At 36.8% G+C, this 22,156-nt stretch overlaps 1 protein-coding gene across 3 annotated transcripts in view; it reads left to right on the forward strand.

Moving 5' to 3' along the window:
• Positions 1 to 1,866: 1,866 nt before the first annotated feature.
• The window catches only part of LOC136676229 (RNA-binding protein 20-like), a 44,655-nt gene continuing 24,365 nt past the window's right edge, over positions 1,867 to 22,156 (forward strand). The window contains exons 1-6 of one of the 3 annotated variants that reach the window (XM_066653077.1): positions 1,867 to 2,005; positions 13,424 to 13,919; positions 14,131 to 14,640; positions 16,208 to 16,269; positions 16,941 to 17,038; positions 17,699 to 17,796. In XM_066653077.1, coding sequence (XP_066509174.1) covers positions 13,626 to 13,919; positions 14,131 to 14,640; positions 16,208 to 16,269; positions 16,941 to 17,038; positions 17,699 to 17,796 — 1,062 coding nt within the window. In that variant the 5' untranslated portion in view covers positions 1,867 to 2,005; positions 13,424 to 13,625. Of the gene's footprint in view, positions 2,006 to 2,094; positions 2,181 to 2,423; positions 2,549 to 13,423; positions 13,920 to 14,130; positions 14,641 to 16,207; positions 16,270 to 16,940; positions 17,039 to 17,698; positions 17,797 to 22,156 lie in introns of those variants that run through there. The other 2 variants (XM_066653076.1, XM_066653078.1) reach the window with 2 other exon arrangements.

The following is a 22,156-nucleotide window of genomic DNA, read 5'->3' on the forward strand; positions in this document are numbered from 1 at the left end:
ATTATTATCCTTTTCAGAAGATAAATGTACATCAGTACTGCTCTAAAATCATTTCCCTGTTTTGCTAATGAAAATTGCATTCCATTTTTTCTATTTAACAAACATATTAAAATGTCATCCAATCATTCCAGTTAAGTATTTATCAGTAGCTGGTGGGCATAAAAAAATTATGTGTACAGCATAAATACATTCACACAGTGTTTATCATGTGTGTCTTCTGGTCAAGTGTCATTACCCTAAATCATTTCAGTCAAATGAAAAAGAAGACTGTGCTGAAACATAATAACACACTACTTATGGAAGATTTGTTGCAACAAACAGATTTTGAAATGTCGTTATCTGTTTTTCACATCAGATTTTTAAAAAGGTTTGTTGACATGCAAGTTTGTAAAAACCTCCCCAGGAATATCCTCATTAAATGAGAGTATAACTTGTAATGCTTAGCATGGTTATTTCACATGTTACAGAATGCTCTGAACCACTATTTCCTTTAATGTAAAGGCTGTTTGTTAAATTCACTAAAACAATTAAATTATAATACAAAAAAAATGATAAATACATATGTCATTGACAAATGGCTATAGTTCATTATAAGTTGATATATAGTCATTTTAAATTAGTATTAGTAATGTGTATTAGTGTCTAGATGTCCTTCAAAATTTAATAATGAAAACTCAAAACAAGTACATTATTGCAGATTGTTAAATATATAATTTATGTATATTATTTAGAATTAAAGTACTTCCTATAAACCAAGTTAATATAATTTAATATAAACCTAGTTGCAGCTTGTTGTATTTTAATCTATGCTGAGTTATTGATCAATATAAAAGCAATAAGATAAGTGAACCTTTAACGGTCCTGATACATTAATTTAAGAAAAGGCAGCTACAGATATCAGGGCATGATTCTGCTTGAAGTATAGGGCTGAAATAGTGCTAGCCACAGTCAGTTCTAAAAACAATATTAAATATTATTGTGCAGAAATAAAAAAGAACATGATTTTATGGGTTTGATGCATGTTCAAATAGGGGCCAGACACAGCTGAAATATGAGTCTAATTGCTGCTTCATGCCGTGTCCAAACACGGAAGTTAAGAAGAAGAGCGTGGTGCGAGAAGCTCGATGATAGATATAGAGGGGCCAGTGTTCCCCCTCACCCTTTACAATATTGATTCCCTCGATGAAAGTGGGAGACGGGATGTGTTTCTAATACACCACATATCTGTTATTCACATGCTGAAAGGATCATTTATCTAACAGAACAGTTGACATAATTGTTTAAATAGCTCTTTTATCACAGTGCCATATATTTTTGTTTATCTTTCTTTTATCATGCAATTGGGTTTATTTATTTCAGCATATCAAGTTTTTTTAATGCCTTAAAACAATAAAGAAAATATAAATGGTCATAATTTTTGACAAAAAAAATTATGGATGTAATTATTTTTGTGAACAGAGCATTAAACTGTATGTAGTGATGGATTTAAACTGTTGTATATCACAATTAATTACTCACAATTATTACTCTTTATTTGGTATTACAGACGGCTTAATAAAAAGAGGGGAAATGTTTGCCAAAAAAATTTGCCATTTTATTACATTGATTATGTGTCATCTGACCCTTGTTTGGACATTGATGTGAGTGGGCACCAGTGCTATTTTTATTATTTTTAAATAGATCTTGCCATGTAAATACTAGTTTCTTAATATCAATACGTTCTGTATTTTAAGCAGTATCTTCCTTTGGCTGAATTGGACTGTTTCCACGTATGGCAGTCTCTTGCTGTCTAAAACAAGGATAATTTGATTTACTCGTTTAATATGTACAGAGCCGGACCGACCTATACGCACTCTGCGTAGGGTCCCGCAAATTAACGAAGGCCCGCTCGTCTGAAGTTAGGGAGAGTTTTAGTGTATCATCAGAAGATGAAGCCAAACTATCATACCGGATACGAAAAGAGAAAAAAGACTCCACGAGACTGAGCTGTGGAAACAGCAGTCAGGTAAACCTGTGACTGTTCTTCTCGAGGTTGAATTGTTAATAAATAATAGTTTACGTGCATAGCCGTGGGAAAATATTCAGAGGTGGCGTGCACTGCACAGATGCTCTCCACAACCTTAAAAGCCTCGCTGCGCCACAATATCATGAACCAAGCTTTGAAGAAGAAAAATGAACATGTACTGATGTTTTTATACTGTCTAGTATTCGTCAAACTTTCCCTAACACACCAGTACACTCTAGAATGTCCTTAACATTCCATTCCACCTTTAAAATGACATAGTTACTTACAAGTGCTACGTTGAATTCTTCGAAGTTTCAATTCCACCTTAAATGCTGCCGCGATATTCAAACAATCACACTAACACCGGCATATTTGACGTTTTCGTTACACCTTAAATAGTGAAGGAGCTACAGGTGCCTGGACAGAATAACATCATAATTCAAGATGACACAGAGCTGCAAGCTGGAGAATAAAAAGCTACGTTTGCTTCTTTTTCTTCTATTCCACCTTACGTGCTGTTATAGAATTGCTTACAGAGTTCAGGTAGGAGGGCCCCTTGTCAAAAATTTGCTTAGGGCCTTAGGAAAGTCGGGACCGGCTCTAAATATGTGTGTCTACCCTTGTATGCAATGTTTGGACACCAGTGGCCAAATTATATGATTTGTTGATGTTTTTAAACATTGTCCGAGCTCCCTATGCTAGATTTGTTTGTAGATGGCAAAATTTGCCTTTTTCTTGTAGACACAGGATCTACTTATTACAGCCTTGGTAGTTGTGTACTCTGAAAGATCAATTTAGGGAACATCAATTAACTTTGTCTGGGTTAATGTGGTGTCTTTTACATGTCCTATAACTATTTTTTTGCCTGTAGTAGTACAATGTGATAATCAGTTAACTTTCAATTTGTCATTCTTCCACATATAGGCCCTGATATACTGTGCAAATTTCATTTGAAAATCACTTTCCACAATGATAATGTAACTGTTAAAGTTTGTTACACGCATCTTAAATGTTATACCTGGGATGCATACTCCTTTTATTGTTGTAGCTTTATGCTTCATCTTTTTTCCAGTGTCAAGGACTATATGGACACAAGGCCAATTTTTGCTTTTACATAAAAGGCATGCCAATTGCTATTGGCACTGCGATTGAGTGTCAGTAATCTATTCATGTGAGCATCAGTACATTGTCTGGAATGAGAAGCCTTCTTGCACTGGGAGTTATGTTCAGATTTCTGGTCAACGGCCCAGCGTGGGTTCTGGGCTGTTATGTTTGTGGCAAAATGCTGTGCACCATTGTTGCTGAGAGTGCATTGATCACTATAAAATGGATAGAAATTATTCACACTTTGTCTACCACTGTTCCCCATACTGTGCTCACCCTCTGTCATTTTTATGCTTCTGATCACATGTGTGCCGCATAGGGGATGTTGAGTGAGAGCGCAGGGATCAGTGTTTCCCTGTTGCTATTGTTTAAACTTAGATCCTGTGGTCTCCCGCCCTGTTTAAAGGCTGTAGCCGCTGCTGCTGATTGTCACTGACACTGAAAAGATTGTTTTGCCAAAAGTGAAGTTAAATCAGTTTGATTAGCCTGTTAGTAACCTAAGCTTCTGTGGAACTAGAGATGTGAACTGCTATTTGGTATATATTTGGTTATATTAAGTGTGCCTGTTAGTAGTACAAGCTTCTGAGGACAAATTAGAAACCTATTCTAGCCATTTGTGTTATGCAATGTGAGAATTGCTAGAAGACATTAGCTGCCAGGTTGGACTCTAAACAATAACAATTGCAATCTCTGGGCACAAATAGTTCAATCTTCTCTTTAAACCACAAGGTTTTCAGGATATCAATGTTTGCTCTATGTCTCTTTTAACCCTGGATATTGCTTAAATAACCCTAAGGGTTCTTTTTTTTTTTAATGGAGCAAGCTGTGCGTAGTCCTGACTGTAATTATTTGTAACGTCTCCTGTCTGATGACTGCTGGAAATAACTGTTTGGAGAGATTTGACACCTGGATTTTTAGCTCTTAGAGTTAGAGCGGGACGGTGTAGAGACCAGAATAGAGCACTGAACTCTGATCTGGGCTGTGCTATGTGTCACAGCGGTATTTTAGGCTTGTTAGTGGGTCAGACTGCATGTTGAACATGCGTAATCATACTAATTTTTTTTTCTTCAAGAACACAGTGGTTAATAGAATGGCCAACCTAAATTTTATATGTTGAGCTAGACAAAGAAAACAATGTACTGAGCTGATTTAGGATGGTTTATCCTTACTGTTGGAACAAATATTTTATCTCAAATTTTTGCTATTTTCATTGTTATTGTATATAACTTTTATGCCAATTGCCCAAAGGGCCCACAAATAATAAAAAAAATTATATGGTTGCTTCAATTATGTTAAGTAATATTATTGACTTCTCCTGAATAACTGATTATTATTATAATTATTATAATAATTATAATAATAATATGTTCAGTAGGATTTTAAAAGGTAAATATTTCAAAATATACATTTGTTGTATGTAACTTGTGGAATTTAATATATTTCCATTGCAGAACTGTTTTGAGAATTTTGAAGGGATATTTTCTGTATAATTCTATCTTAAGATATACATAAAGTCATTCAGAGTTCACCTTGTCTATAACATAAATAGACATTTTATTTACTATTTAAGCAACCACCAGTAAACTTTAGATTTTTTTTTATTATTTATTTCCAGATTGTCCTTTGTAAATGTAACTAGTATTCTTACTTTCAAATAGACTAATTTGACTTGGTTTCTGAATTTGTTTTTAAAATATTTTCAGTCTGAGTTTGAAACCTCCCAGCATTTTTAGTTTAGCTTTTTTAAGTTAAATATTTGTTGGAGTGTTGGTCCTATTATCAGGATTTTGGAAGGTCAATCTCAGGCTATACCTCAGCCAAACAAGGCCAGGAGGCATTGTAAGCATAACTGGCCTGGCTGTCTGGGTGGGTAGCATGCCCCCCTTCTTCCCAGTGTGTCTCTAATCTCTTAGCTAGCACAGGTGTCTGTCAGTTGATGTGTCAACTCTGGGAAATTTGCATTCATGTTGAGCTGTTCAGGGACGTTGCATTAGCTACAGTTCTGAGTAAAATGTGAAGGGTTGGGCCCTAGTGAGGAAAGTCTCACTGACTGGTGAAATTAGGAAAACATATAAAATGAATAAAATGTTTTATTTTATACAAATATTTTAAAATGCTATTATAGCAAGGCTGTCCATTTTAGGTAATTATTTATAGAGGTTGCTATGATAAATCATGACTGATGGCATTTTTCATCTTCTAAACAGCTCAGCTTTAAAAAATGTGAATTTAAATGAAGAATAAAGAGTCAGTTAAAGCTCAACCCAATGGAATTATATTTATATTAGTGATGTGAATCACAAATAAAAATCAGTCACAACAGTATTATGTGTCTAATCATGATTTATTTCAAGTGAAAATGCAAGTTCTACCTTGTATTAAAGAGATGAAACAAATAACCATACTAGTATGCATGACAAATTGGCTTGATCATTTAAATATGGTAATGAAAAGAGGATGAGACTATCTATTAGACCTCTTGGCCTGATAAGATGATTTCACTTCAGATCTCATTTTAATTAATGAAAAATTTAAAATCGTACAGCAGTTATAGAGTAATACATCATCATCATCATCATCATCATCATTTTCTTTTCCGCTTCTCCATTTCAGGGTCGCGGTTAGAGTAATACAGTGTTTGCAAAATACATGGCCAGATTCTACTTTGCCGTTGTTCAGAAAGGATTCTTACTGGTCTGGCATACCTTAATTTGTTTTTAGAAATTTGGCAACCCTAGATGTGACGGGAGCACGAGGCATTCAATCAGGAGACATTGCGTAAAGCGCATAACCAATCTGAACGCACCCAAAAATGAATTCCTCTGCACCCCTAAGGTTTGTGTTTTTATTATTATAGGAAGAATAATTGTGCCCATCCACTTTTGCCTAGGCCAACCCAAAGGTCAATTTCTGGCTACGCCACTGACCTCTATATTCTTCAACAAATTTTTAAGAGATAAACAGTTGGATTAAGTGTGGTAGGAAGTGTGCCAAACACAGGAGCAGCAGCTGCGTGCGTGTGCGAGTGTGTGTGTGTGTGCGAGTGTGTGTGTGTGTGTGTGTGTGTGCGAGTGTGTGTGCGAGTGTGTGTGCGAGTGTGTGTGCGAGTGTGTGTGTGTGTGCGAGTGTGTGCGTGTGTGCGTGCGTGTATTTGAGATAGAGAAAGAATAACAAGAGGAGGGAGGGGTAAGAGAGACTTAGTTGTGAGGTTTTATACATATTTTAGCATTCATAAAATGTAATCTCCCTTCTGAACTCAACAGCAGCATAACTATTTACATTACTTAATGAATCATAAAAAAATTACAATATGTGAAGAAGTATTACATAGTAGAAAAGTTAATTATTGCATTAAAACATATTATGCATTAATATTGACAGCACTTATTATTAGGTATAAAAATATGTTTTAAAGCAATTTTGTGTAACATATAAATGTAATTCAAAATTTACAAAATTTGACTTTGACTTTTTTGATTGCTTTTCTTGTCGTTTTATAGTACCGTTGCATAATGTCACATAACCACAATGTTCGCATTTAACTTGTTTAAATTATATTGCTGCAATAATGTTGTGAATAGAAACAGGCTCTGCATTGTACATATGTCACTGCCATTCTTTATAGGAGATGTATTATCAAAAAGCACTTTATGAAACTTCATGCAATTTGTGGTTTGGTGGGTTCAGATTCCCAAATGAATGTGCTAATACACTCAAAAAATGCATTTTGTAGTCCCTATCTAGTTTGTCTATCCTTAATATGTCCTCATACAAAAAAGTTCTTCTGATTTTGTGTTGTGTCATAATAGATACGGGCACCTCAGAGTTGTCCCACCTCCTTGTCTGAGTCTCTCCAGTTACAGAAAAAAACAAGGTTAAACAGAGCCAAACTGACACAACAAGCACAGGGAATTTAATGTAGTTATTAAATATGGAGATGAAAACAAGTTAAAGTAACTATATCATGCATTTATGCTCCTCACACATGACTGCTGGGTGCCTTGTGTTGTGTTTGGTTTACTCTGATGTCTTTCACACATGAGCTCCGTAGGATTTCTAAAGAAACTCAGGGTGTTTTGGGTCTGGAGATGTCCCTGAGTGGTCTTTTACACATGCAGCTCACAGGGGTAGATTTTCTGTGTCAGGCACGTTCTCACAGTAGGAGATGAAACATGTGTTTTAGGCATGGCACAGCGTCTGTGCAGCACGTGCAGGACAAACTCAGGGCAATGTCCTGCTACGTTCTCACATATGCTGACTTGGATTTTACATGGAGTATTCATTAGAATGCTACCAGGATAAAGTCTGGGTAATGTCAGCAACGAATGTTGCGGGTGGTTGCATTCACACATACAGCTCCTCCTGGTAAACATTTATGGATTACCGTGCATGTGTAAAAGGGTCATAAGTCTCCCTCTGCGTCTGAACAGGGCTGTTCTGACAGGATTAGAAATGTGCAGTGTGGTTTGAGCCTTGTGGTATATTGATCACAACATACCACATGTCACATTTCATTAAGACACCAGGGAACTGGGTTGTTGTACTTTTGAGTCCCCTTTAAAAGTATGATGGACCCAGTAAATACATTTGTTCTGTTATCTTTTATCTTGAAATTGTGTACTTTACTGGAGAGGGTATAACTTCTGTTCACTTCTATGTTTCCTTAGTGTTATCAAATTATCCACTATTATGTGAGTTTGCAGCCAAATATGGTTCAAAATCCAGTCCCTGATATGCCTATTATATAAATCAAAATTTTTGGCTCCATCCCATGACACACACATACATTTGAGCAAGATCATATGAAGTGAAAGACTATACTGCTGCCCCAGCATAGACACACAGAAGCATGTTTAGCATCTAACGCTATTTTTTTGCTAATTCTAATTAAGTTGAAATTGAATGTGGAATCATTATAAATGCTAAACGAATTCATAGGGTGCTCTGATCAGGCACCGTTAATTTAGTCTAGACACAATTAATGCTATAATACAGTTAATAATATTATGCCAGTACAGTTTTTTTTAACCCTTGAATCAGGGACACTGTCGTTGCCCATTGTGAAGTAGAGGGATAAAACTCACCCCTAGCCCACGACTGTGGAGCAGAGAAACTGTATTCTGGAGTGATGCATTGCACTACAATACTTTCGGAATGAGTCGAAGAACTTTAACATCAAACATCATTACCTGACATTGTAAATGCTCAGATGGTATTTATTGTAAATATTGCCTAGAATATTACAGGCTGTTACCTCAGCAAAAGGGAGAGAAACGTCCACTATAATATTATTTATTTCAGGGAATGTTATTTAAGTTGGAGTCTAGAAGCTTTCTGAATGTAGTGAAAGTGCACAAGCACTCATTCATATCATGAGCATATGAATATGTTTTGTATGTTTGTGGGACATGCAGTTTACTTTATTCCTGACACTTTCATGTCCTTCCCTTGTATTTCTAAAGCAGCTCACTGTGCTCTTGGTTGTTTAAATATAGGACACACTTGGACACTTTAAAGCACTTGAACACAAACCTCAGTATGTAGCTTCACATATATGGGGGATAAGGGATTGGGGGTAGGGTGGGGGTGTTTTTGTAGTATTATTGTCAGATTTTTAAACAGTACCACAGTACACATTTCTGAGTCCGGTGTCACAGAGCACAACAGCTGCTTTGTCTTACAAGCCTGCTTTAGCCATAAAATCACGTTTATGAATGCTGTGTCTCATCCTAAGAACGGCTTTATGAAAGAATAAGAGCAGGTCATTTTTTTTGCCTTAAACCTATATTTTGACAACTGTAGGTTAAATTTGATATGACTGTATTGCTTTAAAATGGCATTAGATGCTTGCGTGCTCTCTTCAGTCCTTAAATCTCTTACTGTTAGTAAAGGGTATGAAGATGACATTGGATATGACTCGATTAAACAGTACTGGAACCACATACATATGTATAGACACATGCGTAACCGTGGACAGCTCTGGTCTAATGACAACATAAACAGTACTCTGCAAAAGTTTTAGGCACTTAAGAAAATGATATTTAAAGCTATTTTTCTGAGCCTTACGAATTTATTAAAAGTTAAAAATTAGGGGTGGGCAATATGGCTCTAAAATAATGTCATGATATTTCAGGGTATTTTGGTGATAATATTCTTAGCAATATGAACAAAACACTGAAAAATACATTTTATTCATTTTAAGAACACACTATTGCAACAAAATAAATGTTAGATTAATATTAATTATATTCAATGTATTTATATTCAAAGTATTGTAATATATATTAATACTATTACATGGATTTATTTATTTTAAAAAGTTTTTTTTACTACAAATGTACAAATATTTTCATTTAGAAGAAGTCATAAAAAAATCTGTAAACATTTGCTTATTTTGTAAACAGTAATTCACCAAGGTTCTGCTCCTTTATTTGTCCTCTTCCAGGTGCTTCTCCTCGAAGTGGTGAAACAGATGTGTTACCCCCTTCTATTGTTATAGGCATCTTTCATTTCTTACATAATAACATGGTTTATTGTACATCTGATATTCTGTAACCACACCACCTCAACATGACTGAAGTCACTCCCCTTTTTTTGAGCAAATTCCTTCACTTCAGAGCCACTTTCCACTGTACTTCACTGTGCCTAAAAGACTCATGTAAAGAAAGTATGCCGTATTATGTGTATCTGTATGAAGTTGTTACATAAACAAGTCAGAATATCATTATCATGATACTGATTTTTTTTTTATTGTTTAAAAAATTATGACCTTTTTAAAATTATGACATAATTGCAAATGATATGATATGGCACAGCCCTAGTAAGAATAGAGTTATACTTGCTGTTAAGTATGCTTTTGTGTATGCGTCAGGGCTGCCTCATAAAATAAATGCAACACGTACGCAAGGTGCAGTACACACGTAAATGGTAGGAGCAGTGCTGGTGTTCAGCAGAATCGCAATTGGCGAGCGCTTTGACAAAGGCTGTGTCAGAGCCAAGTCTGCAATTGCCTGTGTCTTTCTCTGGTCTGCTCTTTAGTGGAAGCCTGTAGTTACAAGCATATCGCATAGGCTAGTATGTGAACAGTTATATTCAAGATGCTGATAGTTGTCTATGCAAACACTTGGCCAAACAGCAAGTATATCTCTAACCTAAGAAGTAATATTTTGCATGTGTTTGTGTTGTTTAACCCTTTTCCTTGTAGCAGTCTATTATTCATTCATTCATTATCTGTAACCGCTTGTCCAGTTCAGGGTCATAGTGGGTGCCGAGCCCACCTGGAATCATTGGGTGCAAGGCATAAAATAACTGGATGGGTCAGCAGTCTATTATAATCATCCAATACCTAGTTTTACAGAGGTTAATTAATACTTGATTGTATTAAATCAAGTGTGTTGTTTATTTAACAAATATATATGAAGGATTCATATTAGCTCACATTTTCTCTTGTATTTATGTTTTTGTATTCACTGAGAAAATAAACAAAATTGACACTGTAGAGTGTCACCACAACTGCCCATCTGATATTTCTTTTGCAATCAATTGTATTAATCTTGTTTCTCCACCTTTGCTGCAGTTCCAACTTCTGCTTCTTTGGGATGGCTTTACTCTCAGTTTTTGAACATTGATATGAGGATTGTTTGTTTGTTTTATAATACAGTCATGAGAGCATTAGAGAAGTCGAGTATTGATGTTGAATAATATATTCTGGATCACAAATGCCACTGATTAGCACTCTAGAGAATGCAGTTTAGTTGTTCAGCAATGTATAACAGCCAGTCTGACATGTCTCTAATTCACTCTCTGTACCAGAACTTTAAATGGCAACTTGGGGAGAAAAAAATTATTTTGAAGTGAAATCAGCATGGTATGGTGCAGTAGGTAGTGACGCTGTCACACAGCTCCACAGTTCTGGGGTTGTGGATTTAAGCCCCACAAAGGGTCATTCTCTGTGAGGAGATGTGTTCTCTAGTTGTCTGCGTGGGCTTCCTCCATGTGCTGCTGTTGCTTCCTACAGTCCAAAAACACATGTTGGTAGATGGATTGGCCATTCAAAAGTGTCTATATGTGTGAATGAATGAGTGACCAGGGATGCCCAAATTTTATGCATATAACTGTATGCATATATGCTTATGGTTTAAATTTAACAGTGTAATAGAGGCAAAAGACTGAGTCTGTTGTATGTTTACCTGCAGAGGTCAGTTAGGGTTTATGATATTTTTAAATAATCCTATATGAAACCTAGCTGTGTGTAAATCTTGGTAAGGACTGCTACCACAGTGTGGTGTCATTGATAGATTACAATTAGTGCAACCCAGTATGAATACCAGGGGTGTCCTTTCACATGCCTACACCTCATGCATCTTGATGGTTTCTGATGGCTAACTGTATCTGCTATCATGGTAGACTGACAGCCCTCAGTGTCTTAAAGTTTTCGTCATTATGCATTTATAGACCTCTGCCGCTTATATATATATATATATATATGTTTTTTTTTGGGGTTTTTTTGAATAATTTTAACTGTACAAACATGAGTAAAGGTAAAGTGATTTGTATAAGCTTATGTAATGTGAGTAAATATCGAGAATCAAAACATAAATGATCTAATAATGTTCTTAAAAAATCTGAAAATGGGAAATGTTAGATATATCAAAATGAATCAAGATGCTTTTTCGTGCCAATAAATACATTTTTATTACATTTTTTTATTTCATGTGGAAGGTTCCTTAGGGTTGGTATCAACGTGTTAACTTTACGATCTGGAAATGGTCCTGTAAGTCCATATCATTACCCCAGACGCCTCCAACAACATAGTGCTGAGGTGTTAATCCTCCTAAAAGATTCAGTTGCACAAATTCAGATATGAAATAAAACCTCAAAAAAAAAAAAAATCATGAAAGCTCTAGTTGTGTTCCCTAATGGGGAACAAATTAGAACTGTAGATTTCTATCGCTGTATTCAAATCAGCTCTAAATATTGTCTGGATTAAATAAATCTCCAAGCTACAAAAAAGAAATACTGGTCTCAGCTCAGCAATCACTCTGAGACAAGAAATGAAAATGCATGTTAAGACTTATTTCCCTTTGTTGGATGATTAAAGAGAGAATAATTAACATTATATGATTTTGTACTTACAAAATGTAGGTGTGAAAAGAACACAAGGCAGCATAGGGTTGCGCACATGATGTGATTGATAGTAGCTTGTGGTAAATTTAGCTAGCATGTGAGCGCATTAATCAGATAGAGAGGAACAGACGGTCTTGGCACATGGGGACACAGGCCAGAGCAGCCATATTCTCATTTCCACCAAGATCATGTTTTTAAATTAGAATCTGTGAAATTATAGCCTCCAATACATTCCTTCAAATGTATGACATGGCATTAGTTCATTTTTAAGGTGAATTATTACCTAGTTAAGTTTATAATGTAAGATTCAAATTTTATGTCATGCTAATTTTAAAGCAAAAGGCTAAAATTTTAGGCATTTGTGTTAGAGAAGCACAACCATGTCAGAAACATATTGGTGCACACTTAGTATGTGCTTAGGTTATTATTTTTATGTACCTAAATTTGTAAGACGTTACTGCAAAGAGAGTACCTAGTCAGGTACTAACTGTGATAAACTCACTAACTGTGATAAATCACAGAAAATCTAAATTTTATTTCAGTTTAGTTAATTTATTAATATTTTCTTTCATTTTCTGTAACCGCTTCAGCCCGTTTAAGGTTGTGGTGGGTCTGGACCTATTCAGAATAACTGTGCATAAGGCAGAACAACAGCCTAAACAAGGTTAAACAGCCTAAACAGTCACACACACTGTATGGACACTTTTTTGAGTAGCCAGTCCACCTACAAATGTGTTTTTGCATTGTGGGAGGAAACGGGAACACATGAAGGAAACCCATGCAGACACAGAGAGAACACACAGACAGTGACTCAAAGCAGGGTTTAAACCCAAAAAACCTGGAGCTGTGCCCCATCATAATGCCTGTTGTTTTATTTACTTTACAATTATTTAGCGCAAGTAGAAGAAAGCCTGCACGGAATCCATCCTAGTTTGGTCAACACTAGATTGTAATGCGACAAACAACAGAAGCAAATGGGAATAATGAATCCTTGACTGACCATGACCATGATAGTGAATAGCCAACAAAAAAAAGAAACGACTGACGTGATTAGACTTAAATATTTACTTTAACTAGTGAATAACAATGAATATTGTTAGAGACCTGTCAATCAGAACACATTGTGTAATGTTTCTCACTTGCTTCCTGACACGTTTGATTCACTTTGAGCCTTTTGTCTCCTCACAGCTCTGTTTCAGGAGAAAAGATTGAGAAGAAGGCGATTCCTGTGGGTGGATCCCTTGGAGGTGCAGGCCAGAACCTGTTGCTGAGTCCAGCAAGTATACAGCTGGCTCAGCTTCAGGCCCAACTCACCCTACAGCGTCTCAAACTCGCCCAGAGCAGCAATACTGCTGCTACTGTCCTCAACCAGGTCCTCTCCAATGTGGCCATGTCCCAGCCACTGTTTAACCAACTCAGGGGCTCCAGCATCGGCCAGGCTCACAGCAGAGGCTTCCAAACAGGGCCCATCGCCTTTGCTCCTCCTGCCCCCACCCTTGGCACACTGGTGGGTGGTGGCTTCTCACATAACGGCGGTTCAGTCCGACTCACCCACTATGGTGGCACCGGGAAGTCCAACCAGAATGCCAATCAGCATGGGGAATATGGAAAAAAATCTGGAACATTTCCAACAGACACAGACCGTCGAGTACAGTTTGGGTTTCTAGGAGGGACTGGAGTAGAGGTAGGCAATATATTCATACTTCTGGTCATATTTTGTACTCATGTTTTTTGAGCATACTCTTGATTCACAGTTATACCCACAGTTTTTGGTGGTTGTTTTAAAATGGAACACTACCAGTGCATGGTGTCAAAATGGTGATCTATATTTTGTATTGTGAGAAATGTCTTAAATTATGACCATGTAACATTTTTGTCATATTGCCCACCTGTAGACTGGAGCTGGTTCCAGTAAAGTAGGTGACCCAGGACAATACGGAGCCACAAAGAACAGTGTCCAGAACAACTATCAAAGAGACTTCTACCCTTCTGAGACTCAACAAGGGTTGTTTGCTGGAGGCAGTTGTGAACAAGTGCAGGACTCCGGGCAAAAAGAGCAATGGAAAAATCCAACAGGCTTCCCCCTCTCAGGCAAACTGGATATGGCCCATGGGGCCGGAGGCAGTACCTGGAGCCAAGCCCCCCAGGGGTTTGTAGGTCCACGAGCAGAACTCTACAACCCTGAGGAGCCAACTGGAGAACCAAGGTTCAGCCCAGGGGGTGGTCTAGGTTTCAGTGTTACAGGGGGGCTGCAAGGCTTTGTAGGATACCAGCAGCAACACAACAGTGAAGAGGGTGTGAGCATGACCTTGCAAGCCCACCAGCTAAATGATTATCACGGGGTGACACCATCACATTTGCCCCATCAATGCACCATCTGTGAGAAGAAGGTTTACAACTTGAAGGTGAGTGAGCCTCATCAAGTGTTGGATTGCATGGGTGGGCTTCAAATGGCCCACTTGATTTAGTGATTCAAATCAGCCAGTAAACTACATTTGCTCCTTTTCTAATTAACCACATTTGTTCCATTTATTCATTAATATTTTAGACCCCAAAAATATTTTAGAACACTCTTGAGGATTCATGAAAATTAAGTTGTTATGGTTTTATCAAATGTTTATATCATAAAACTAAGAAATTGTTAATTGCTACACATGAATTAAGTTGGTTTAAATCAATTGCCTTCTCTTTAACATCAACCAAGATATTAAAATCAAAATAGACCAGGACTTCAGACATTATGGATAACTGATCTACAATGCTGATGTCAGCAAAAATAGCTTTTACTATAATTTATAGTGATAAAGTATTTACTCTTAACAATGGACATAATATTAGGCCATTAATAAAAGCATGTAATATAAAACTGATTATCTTCAGCACTCTTGCCAGTCTTGTGTCAACAACAACCGTAATCAAGTGTGATATTGCTTACTATGTGACAAAGGTCCCTGTAGTAATATTGTTTTCCATTAAAATTCACCCCAGTAATTTTAGACATATGTGGCTATAAAAGTGATAAACAGCAAACTGGTGAAGCAATGACTTATTGTTCGCCCTACTCTTCATCTGCCACAGTTTTTGTCAGCAAATGGTGGACAAAGTTCTCTTCAGTTATTGCCATTTCCACCCATTTGCTAAAGCTTCCTCAATCACACAGTTCTGCCAAGCTGGGAGGATTAAAGCAGCCACCACTTCTTTTTGACCTGCTGTTTACACAGTTATTGAAGGCCAGCACACTTGAATGAGAACACTAATTGGCCATTTCTGTTAACTAACAGTGGTCTGCATTGGCGAGTATCATACTGAGTGATGTGGTACAGGGGGGCCATTTCCACACTACTGGGCTCCAAGCCATGGATGATTAAAATACCATTAGGGACTGAACTGTGACTCTTGTTTTCTTTTTTTTTTTTTTTTTTAACTATATTGAATTTTTTGTCTAAGATTATTGACTGTATGCCATAGGCATTACAGACCAAAATACTGAAGTATTCCTTCAGACGTAAGCTTAATATATTTTTCATTTTTTAAAACCTAAATAAATTCAAAGGGAGACAGGGCTCCTTTTTGATATGTAAAGTGACAGCAGCTGTCACTATAACAAAGCTGAGGTCATGCAGCATGCTTAATCACAGCACCTTTTGTTCTCAGGTTTGTGTGAAACTCCAGAGAGCAGCTGGTCTATGGAAACTAGAGGCAGGCTTAAGAGGCAGGATACACAGCACTACTCTAACTGTCTGTCACTCTTATTCACTTATTCGGTCTAGCATAGTGTTCTCTCTTTCTTGTCTGAGCCACACTGTGTGCTCTGTGTCTCTTTAATTGGCCCAACTGTGGAATCTTGCACTCGGAAAGGAGGATCGGGGAAGCTCAGTGTTGACTGACAGACTGCGTGTGTGTGTTTGTGTGCGTGCATGTGCGTGTGTGTGTGTGTGTGTGTGTGTGTGTGTGTGTGTGTTACGTTTTCAGGACTGGGACCAGCATGTGAAGGGCAAGCTTCATCTACAGAACCGATCGCTCTACACAGAAGGGTAAGTAGTGATGATGATGATGATGATGACGATGATAAAATGTATTACACATACATATATATTGCTGCTGTCAAAACAGTATATAATATGTCTTCAAAGACACAGCTTTACAAATGAAGGAAACGTCTGTTATAACTTTTAATGCAAGTTAATGTAACCAAATTGAATTCTTTGTCAATTCTGTTGATATTAATTGTTAAACTTAAACCAAGATGAAGGTCTCAGCATTTTGTTTCTGCAGTGATGATATATATATATATATATATATATATATATATATATATATATATATATATATATATATTCATGTCACTAGATATGGTTTATATATTAATTTTGAACTTTTAATGTATGTAAAGAAAGTGCTGAACATTTGATTACTCATGACAGATTGTTACAGGCTTGGCTAATGTGGTGTAGATGGGAGGATATTTTGAAAGCTCTTATATGAAATTAAAGTACATGAATTTTAATTCCACTAATGAATCTGTAAGTGCAGTAGGCAACATTAGTAATGGCAGTTTCCCTATTAAAAGAGAGAGGAGGTGTTTTATAGTAGCCTCATGCCATTTACAGAGGTAATGGCCTGAATCTGAGCTGGGTCATAAGATATAGCCAACCCGGCTGCTGTGGGATTTGGAGTCTAAAAGCAGTACTGTCCCCCTTCTCAGCCCAGCGTTAGGAGCCCTACACTTTCCGGCAGTGTCTGAAGGATGCCCAGGCTCTTCAATAAATAACGGCATGGCGTACTCGTCCACTGCAAGCCAAGGTAAGTCCAACAACAACGTTTTCCCCCTCCGACAAGCATTTGAAACCGCAAAGAGGCACGGGTGCTATGAGGTGTGATTTTGAGACAAGGGCCTATTTATAGACTTGACACCAGGCATGTGTGGACTGTGGGAACACTTGCTGGACAAAGTTTATTAATATCAGTGGTAGAGTTGTTTTCATAATGCTGGACACATCGTCCTATGAAATGATTTTTGACAATGTAAAAAGTAAGCAACACAAAATCTGCGATTGCGAGTCATATGACAATATGTGCATAGGAAGCTGGAGATACAAAACATCAGAAAGATTTCTTTAGGTAAGTGGCAACAGAATCTAATCTACTTGCCCGGACTGTTGTATTTTGGTGAAGAAGTGATCTAAAAGTAGCTTTTAACCAGATCTTTGCAACCATCATTTCACCTGCAGCTGTTGACTTGAAATGTCATGATCTTCTGATGAGTTCTTTATACTTCAAAGGTGTTTTAGTTTTAAATCTGAAAATCCAAGACTTTATGTCATGATATATGTTAATGCTACTAGTATTTTTATTATTCAAACCACCTTTATTAGAAATATGAAAGTGTATTCCATTTGTATGTCAGTTGTTCTTCACATACTGTCTTTTAGAACAAAACTGTTTATCTGTTTTCTTCGACAGATGTTTCAGCCGGAGGTGTCTCTTATGTACCAGCTGCAGCTATGAAGTCATTTCCTCTCTCAGGGGCAGGATTTACCTCACATCAGTCAGGGACAAAGGTCAGCCACAGTTCCCTTAGATACATTCATCCTTCAGCGAAGCTAATTAGTAGAATGTTTTTTTTTTGTGATTCTTGAGGAAATTGATGAATTTCTCTGATCTGATTCAAAGTTTCAAAACCTGAATTTCACACATGACCTGACAACACTAATAGCCTGGTCACCAATTTACACCTTTGTTGTTCTACATTATGTAATTATGCCATCTTTTTATAGAATAGAACCCTGTTTAAAATGTGTATTTATAGAGCGTTTTTAAAAATAAATAAATATATATATTTATAGGGCTATATATATTTGTCATTCATCTGCCACTGAGCATTTATTATAAAAAGTAACACCAGTAGCTTTGTAAAACAATACCTCTGTATACATTTGTATTTGAATGTCCTTTTATTGTAATGCAAATAATGTTGTGTAACTTAAGTGCTGTCCATAACTGTATTAAGAAAAAACCGAAACGTTTATTTTAAAAGGGTTATTGTGGCTGTTCATTTAAGCATTTAAGCAAATATAGGGTGCAGGGTGTAAAATATTACGTTGGAATTATTCCAGTACATTTTGTCTTGGAAACTCTGCTTGAAATTCAAAAGTTCCAGACGAATCCAAACATTGGAGATTGCCTTGCTTGTTCACTGTAACTGTTTCTGTATTGTTGAGTAGACAGTTGTCACTGAAATGTTGATCAGTGTAATGCTTATCTTATTCCATTTCATTGATACTTGAAAAATGTCCTTTTGAACAAGTTCATAGTATAGTCTTTGTATGTCTAATTTTTGCATGGTTTACTCTTATGCATAGAGCTTGTGAAGCTGAAACAGCTTTAGCTATCTGGATGTTTGGAGCCTTAACTCACACCCATATGTTCCCATTTATCTCACAGGATCAGAGAATGAGAGATGTCTCTGGATTGTACTGTGTTTATCAGGCTACTGTACTGCTTTACTGATTGACAAATTGCTGTTTGGTTATTACTGTGGGCTCATATTAATTATAGACAGCTTTAAGAGACTCATCACCTCAGATAGTCATATTTCACTGATAGAACGGTCCCGGCAGGGAGTCTTTTTGGAAATATGTATGCTCTAAATGTTAATCTCTGATTGAATTGAATAAAATCTTGACATGGCATATCAAGCTTTTGTAGTTGGTGTACAGTTGAAATGGGCTTGCTTTTTACTACATTGGACTAGATCATCTTGTTTCTGAGCTGGAATGGCGAGTGAATGCTTTATGACAACTGCTCTATCAGGTGTTGTTCACAACAAACAGATCCTGTTCCATACAGTTTTGTTTTGTCTTTGCTCTTTTTATAGCATTTGACAGTTGGATTGTGATAAATGTCTTGAACGACAGGATAACACAGTATCTGAACAGAAAAAATAGTATCCTTCTATAACAGTTTTGATGTCCTATACTGAATTTCATGAAAAGTCTTCTTAAAAACAGATTTAATTTGGCTCATACTGGAAATTGTACTGGGTTCTTTACTTCTTGGCAAATTGTCTTCATAATTCAGTTGCTTAGATGTATACAAAGTCATCCAGTGGGATTTGATGTGAAATGGTTCATTTCTTTACAGCTGTGGTGATAAGAACGAAAGGTTACAATGTCAAAAACACTGACATAGTCATTTTATTTACTATTCAGCACCACCTGTGAAGCTTTGACTTTGACCTACAAAAGGAGATTTTCCAGAGGCAGACTTCAAACAGAGTTAGGATTGTATGATAATATATGATTGTTGAACTCTTCTGAAGACATATGTAGTCCTAAATTTAACTAAAGTCCAGCAGTGCTTATATCACTGCAGATTGGCAGTGCTGCCTACAGAGCACTACTAATAGCCTTGTAATGAAGCGCATTTCTTTTTTATTTCTGTGCCAATGATCAGGCTCTTGAACCATTGTCACATTTTGTAGGAGAAGATTTTAACCACAACACTTTTTAAAATATATTTCTGATGCAAAAATCTTGTAAAACTTGATTTACCAAAATGTAACTAACAAACTAGTCACCAAAGCTTGTTGTCCAGTTGACAACCACAGGTATTTTGTTGCCAGGTCAATTTGTTGTTAACATCTTTAATATAATAATTTATATATATATATCTATATATATATCTATATATATCTATCTATATATATATATATATATATATATATATATATATATATATATATATATATATCACTAACATTAGAAGTCATGATATAGCTCTTGTTGTTTTTGCTTTCGTGTGGCTGTGCATTTTTAAAATAAGCATTCGGCAAGAGCACACTGAGGACTATGTTGTGTGGGCTTGCCATTCAGTTGCCTTTGTAGCTCTGTTTTTAGTATAAAACTTGTCAAGTGAGCCACAGGTTCAGAGGCTTTGACCCTGGGGCAATGTAACAGGTGCTGAAGGCCCTCGCCCAGAATTCTCTTCCTAGCATGCAAATCTCCCCAAGAATAGTAGCAGTGCAAAAGCAGGCATCCCGCAAATCGCCTGCTCTAATCAAAAAGTTACACAGAGAGGAAACTTACTGAGTAGGCAAGTGTGTGAACATTTCAAAAAACATGCTCATTAGCATATCTGTCCATAATCAGTATCCATGTTTGAGTTCTACAGGAGAAGGTGATGACAAGGCAAGATGTGTGTGATTCTGTACATGCCTGCTGTGTTTGCCCCTGGGTGTTCGGATCTTTTTCAGCTGATGCAGAGATGTAGACTTCCCTGTGTTTCACATGTACGTGTGGTAAGGGGTGAGTTTTGTGGGGCAGACTTGAAAACTTTTTCCAACATGCATTCAAAAACAAGTACTAATTCAAGTGGAACACATCATAAAGTTTTAATTGTAAAACTTGCTGAAGAGACAACAGAAATGGTCATAGTACAGATTACCAATTGTCAGCAGAAAGCAAAATACTAAATAAGTTAGTAGAAAATTATTCACTCATTCATTCATTGCCTGTAACTGCTTATCCAGTTCAGGGTCGGGTTGTGGTGGGTCCGGAGCCATGTGGGGACACACCCTGGATGGGCAATCAATAGAAAATTATAATCCTTGAAAATAAAAACATACAATTCTAACAGACATTTTACAGCTCATTTGGCACGGTGGCACCGCAGGTAGTGTCATAGTCACACGGCTCCAGGGACATGGAGATTGTAGGTTCAAGTCCCGTTCTGGATGTACTGTCTGTAAGGAGTTTGGTGTGTTCTTCCTGTGTCCGCGTGGGTTTCCATATATGTGTGTGTATGTATATATATATATATATATATATTTTTTTATTATTTAGTTACAGACATATATAAGCAGTTACACTCATTTGCAAATATAGCACGAAGGGGAAACCATATTTTTTTAAAGAAAGATTGATACAAAATAGGGTATCCAGGGTATAAGGCCATAACAACACACACACACACAAATACATATGTTGGTAGGTGGATTGACTACTCAAAAAGTGTCCATAGGTGTGGGTGTGTGAGCTGGATGAGTCGTTACAGACAATGAATGAATGAATGAATGAAGGAATCAATGAATTTTTCAATCTCATAACTCGGTGATGCCCCTTAAGCATCTTACAAGTTACTTCATTATTTTTTCTTTAAGTTCCATGATGTTCCTTATAAAATGTATCCGATTTATTTTCTTGTGTAGTGAGCCAGGTCTTCCTGCTGAAACAGTTCTGACATTCAAAGGCATCTTGGACTGCATTATATGCACTGTGGTCTTAAAGCAGGTCCTTTAAACTCTCCACTCAGTTGTTTATATGTGAAAAAGAAACATATACCAAAACCGTTTAAATATTGTTTCCTTTTCATTGTTCCTCCACCAAAACCATAAAAAATATGTTTTATTGTTCTTATACCATCTGTGTGGGTGTGAACCTCAGATTGTCAGCCTTTGCATCCAATGGAACTGCCCAGTTAGTCAGTATAGTGCAAGCTAGAAATTGGGTCATATCAACATGGTCTTACTTGTTTGAACCTAAAAAGAGAGAGATTCTGAACAAGGACCTGGTCCTGAACCTGAAAATTCAGCCTTGTAACACTTTCTCAGTAGTAATATTAATGGCCAGATTCTACTCTGATGTTAGCTGGCTCACTAATTCTTACATAATCTACTACGCCAGTCTTTAATAGTGGCTCCTGCACTGAGGCAATATATGATGATTCTAACGAAGAGACATTTGGGAATCAGTCATGTGTACGCAGTTCCACAATTGTTGTTATAAACTGCAATATTGTGCAGCTCATGATTCCCTTTGTTATTTAATGTCATCTGTGATAACTGAGACAGTGCCAGGTAAAAAAAGATTGAAAGTAGTAGTAAGGGAGTAAAGGACTGGCCTCCCCTCCAGGGTGTGTTCC

The sequence above is a fragment of the Hoplias malabaricus genome, chromosome X2 (genome assembly GCF_029633855.1).
Source record: "Hoplias malabaricus isolate fHopMal1 chromosome X2, fHopMal1.hap1, whole genome shotgun sequence".
NCBI lineage: Eukaryota > Metazoa > Chordata > Actinopteri > Characiformes > Erythrinidae > Hoplias > Hoplias malabaricus.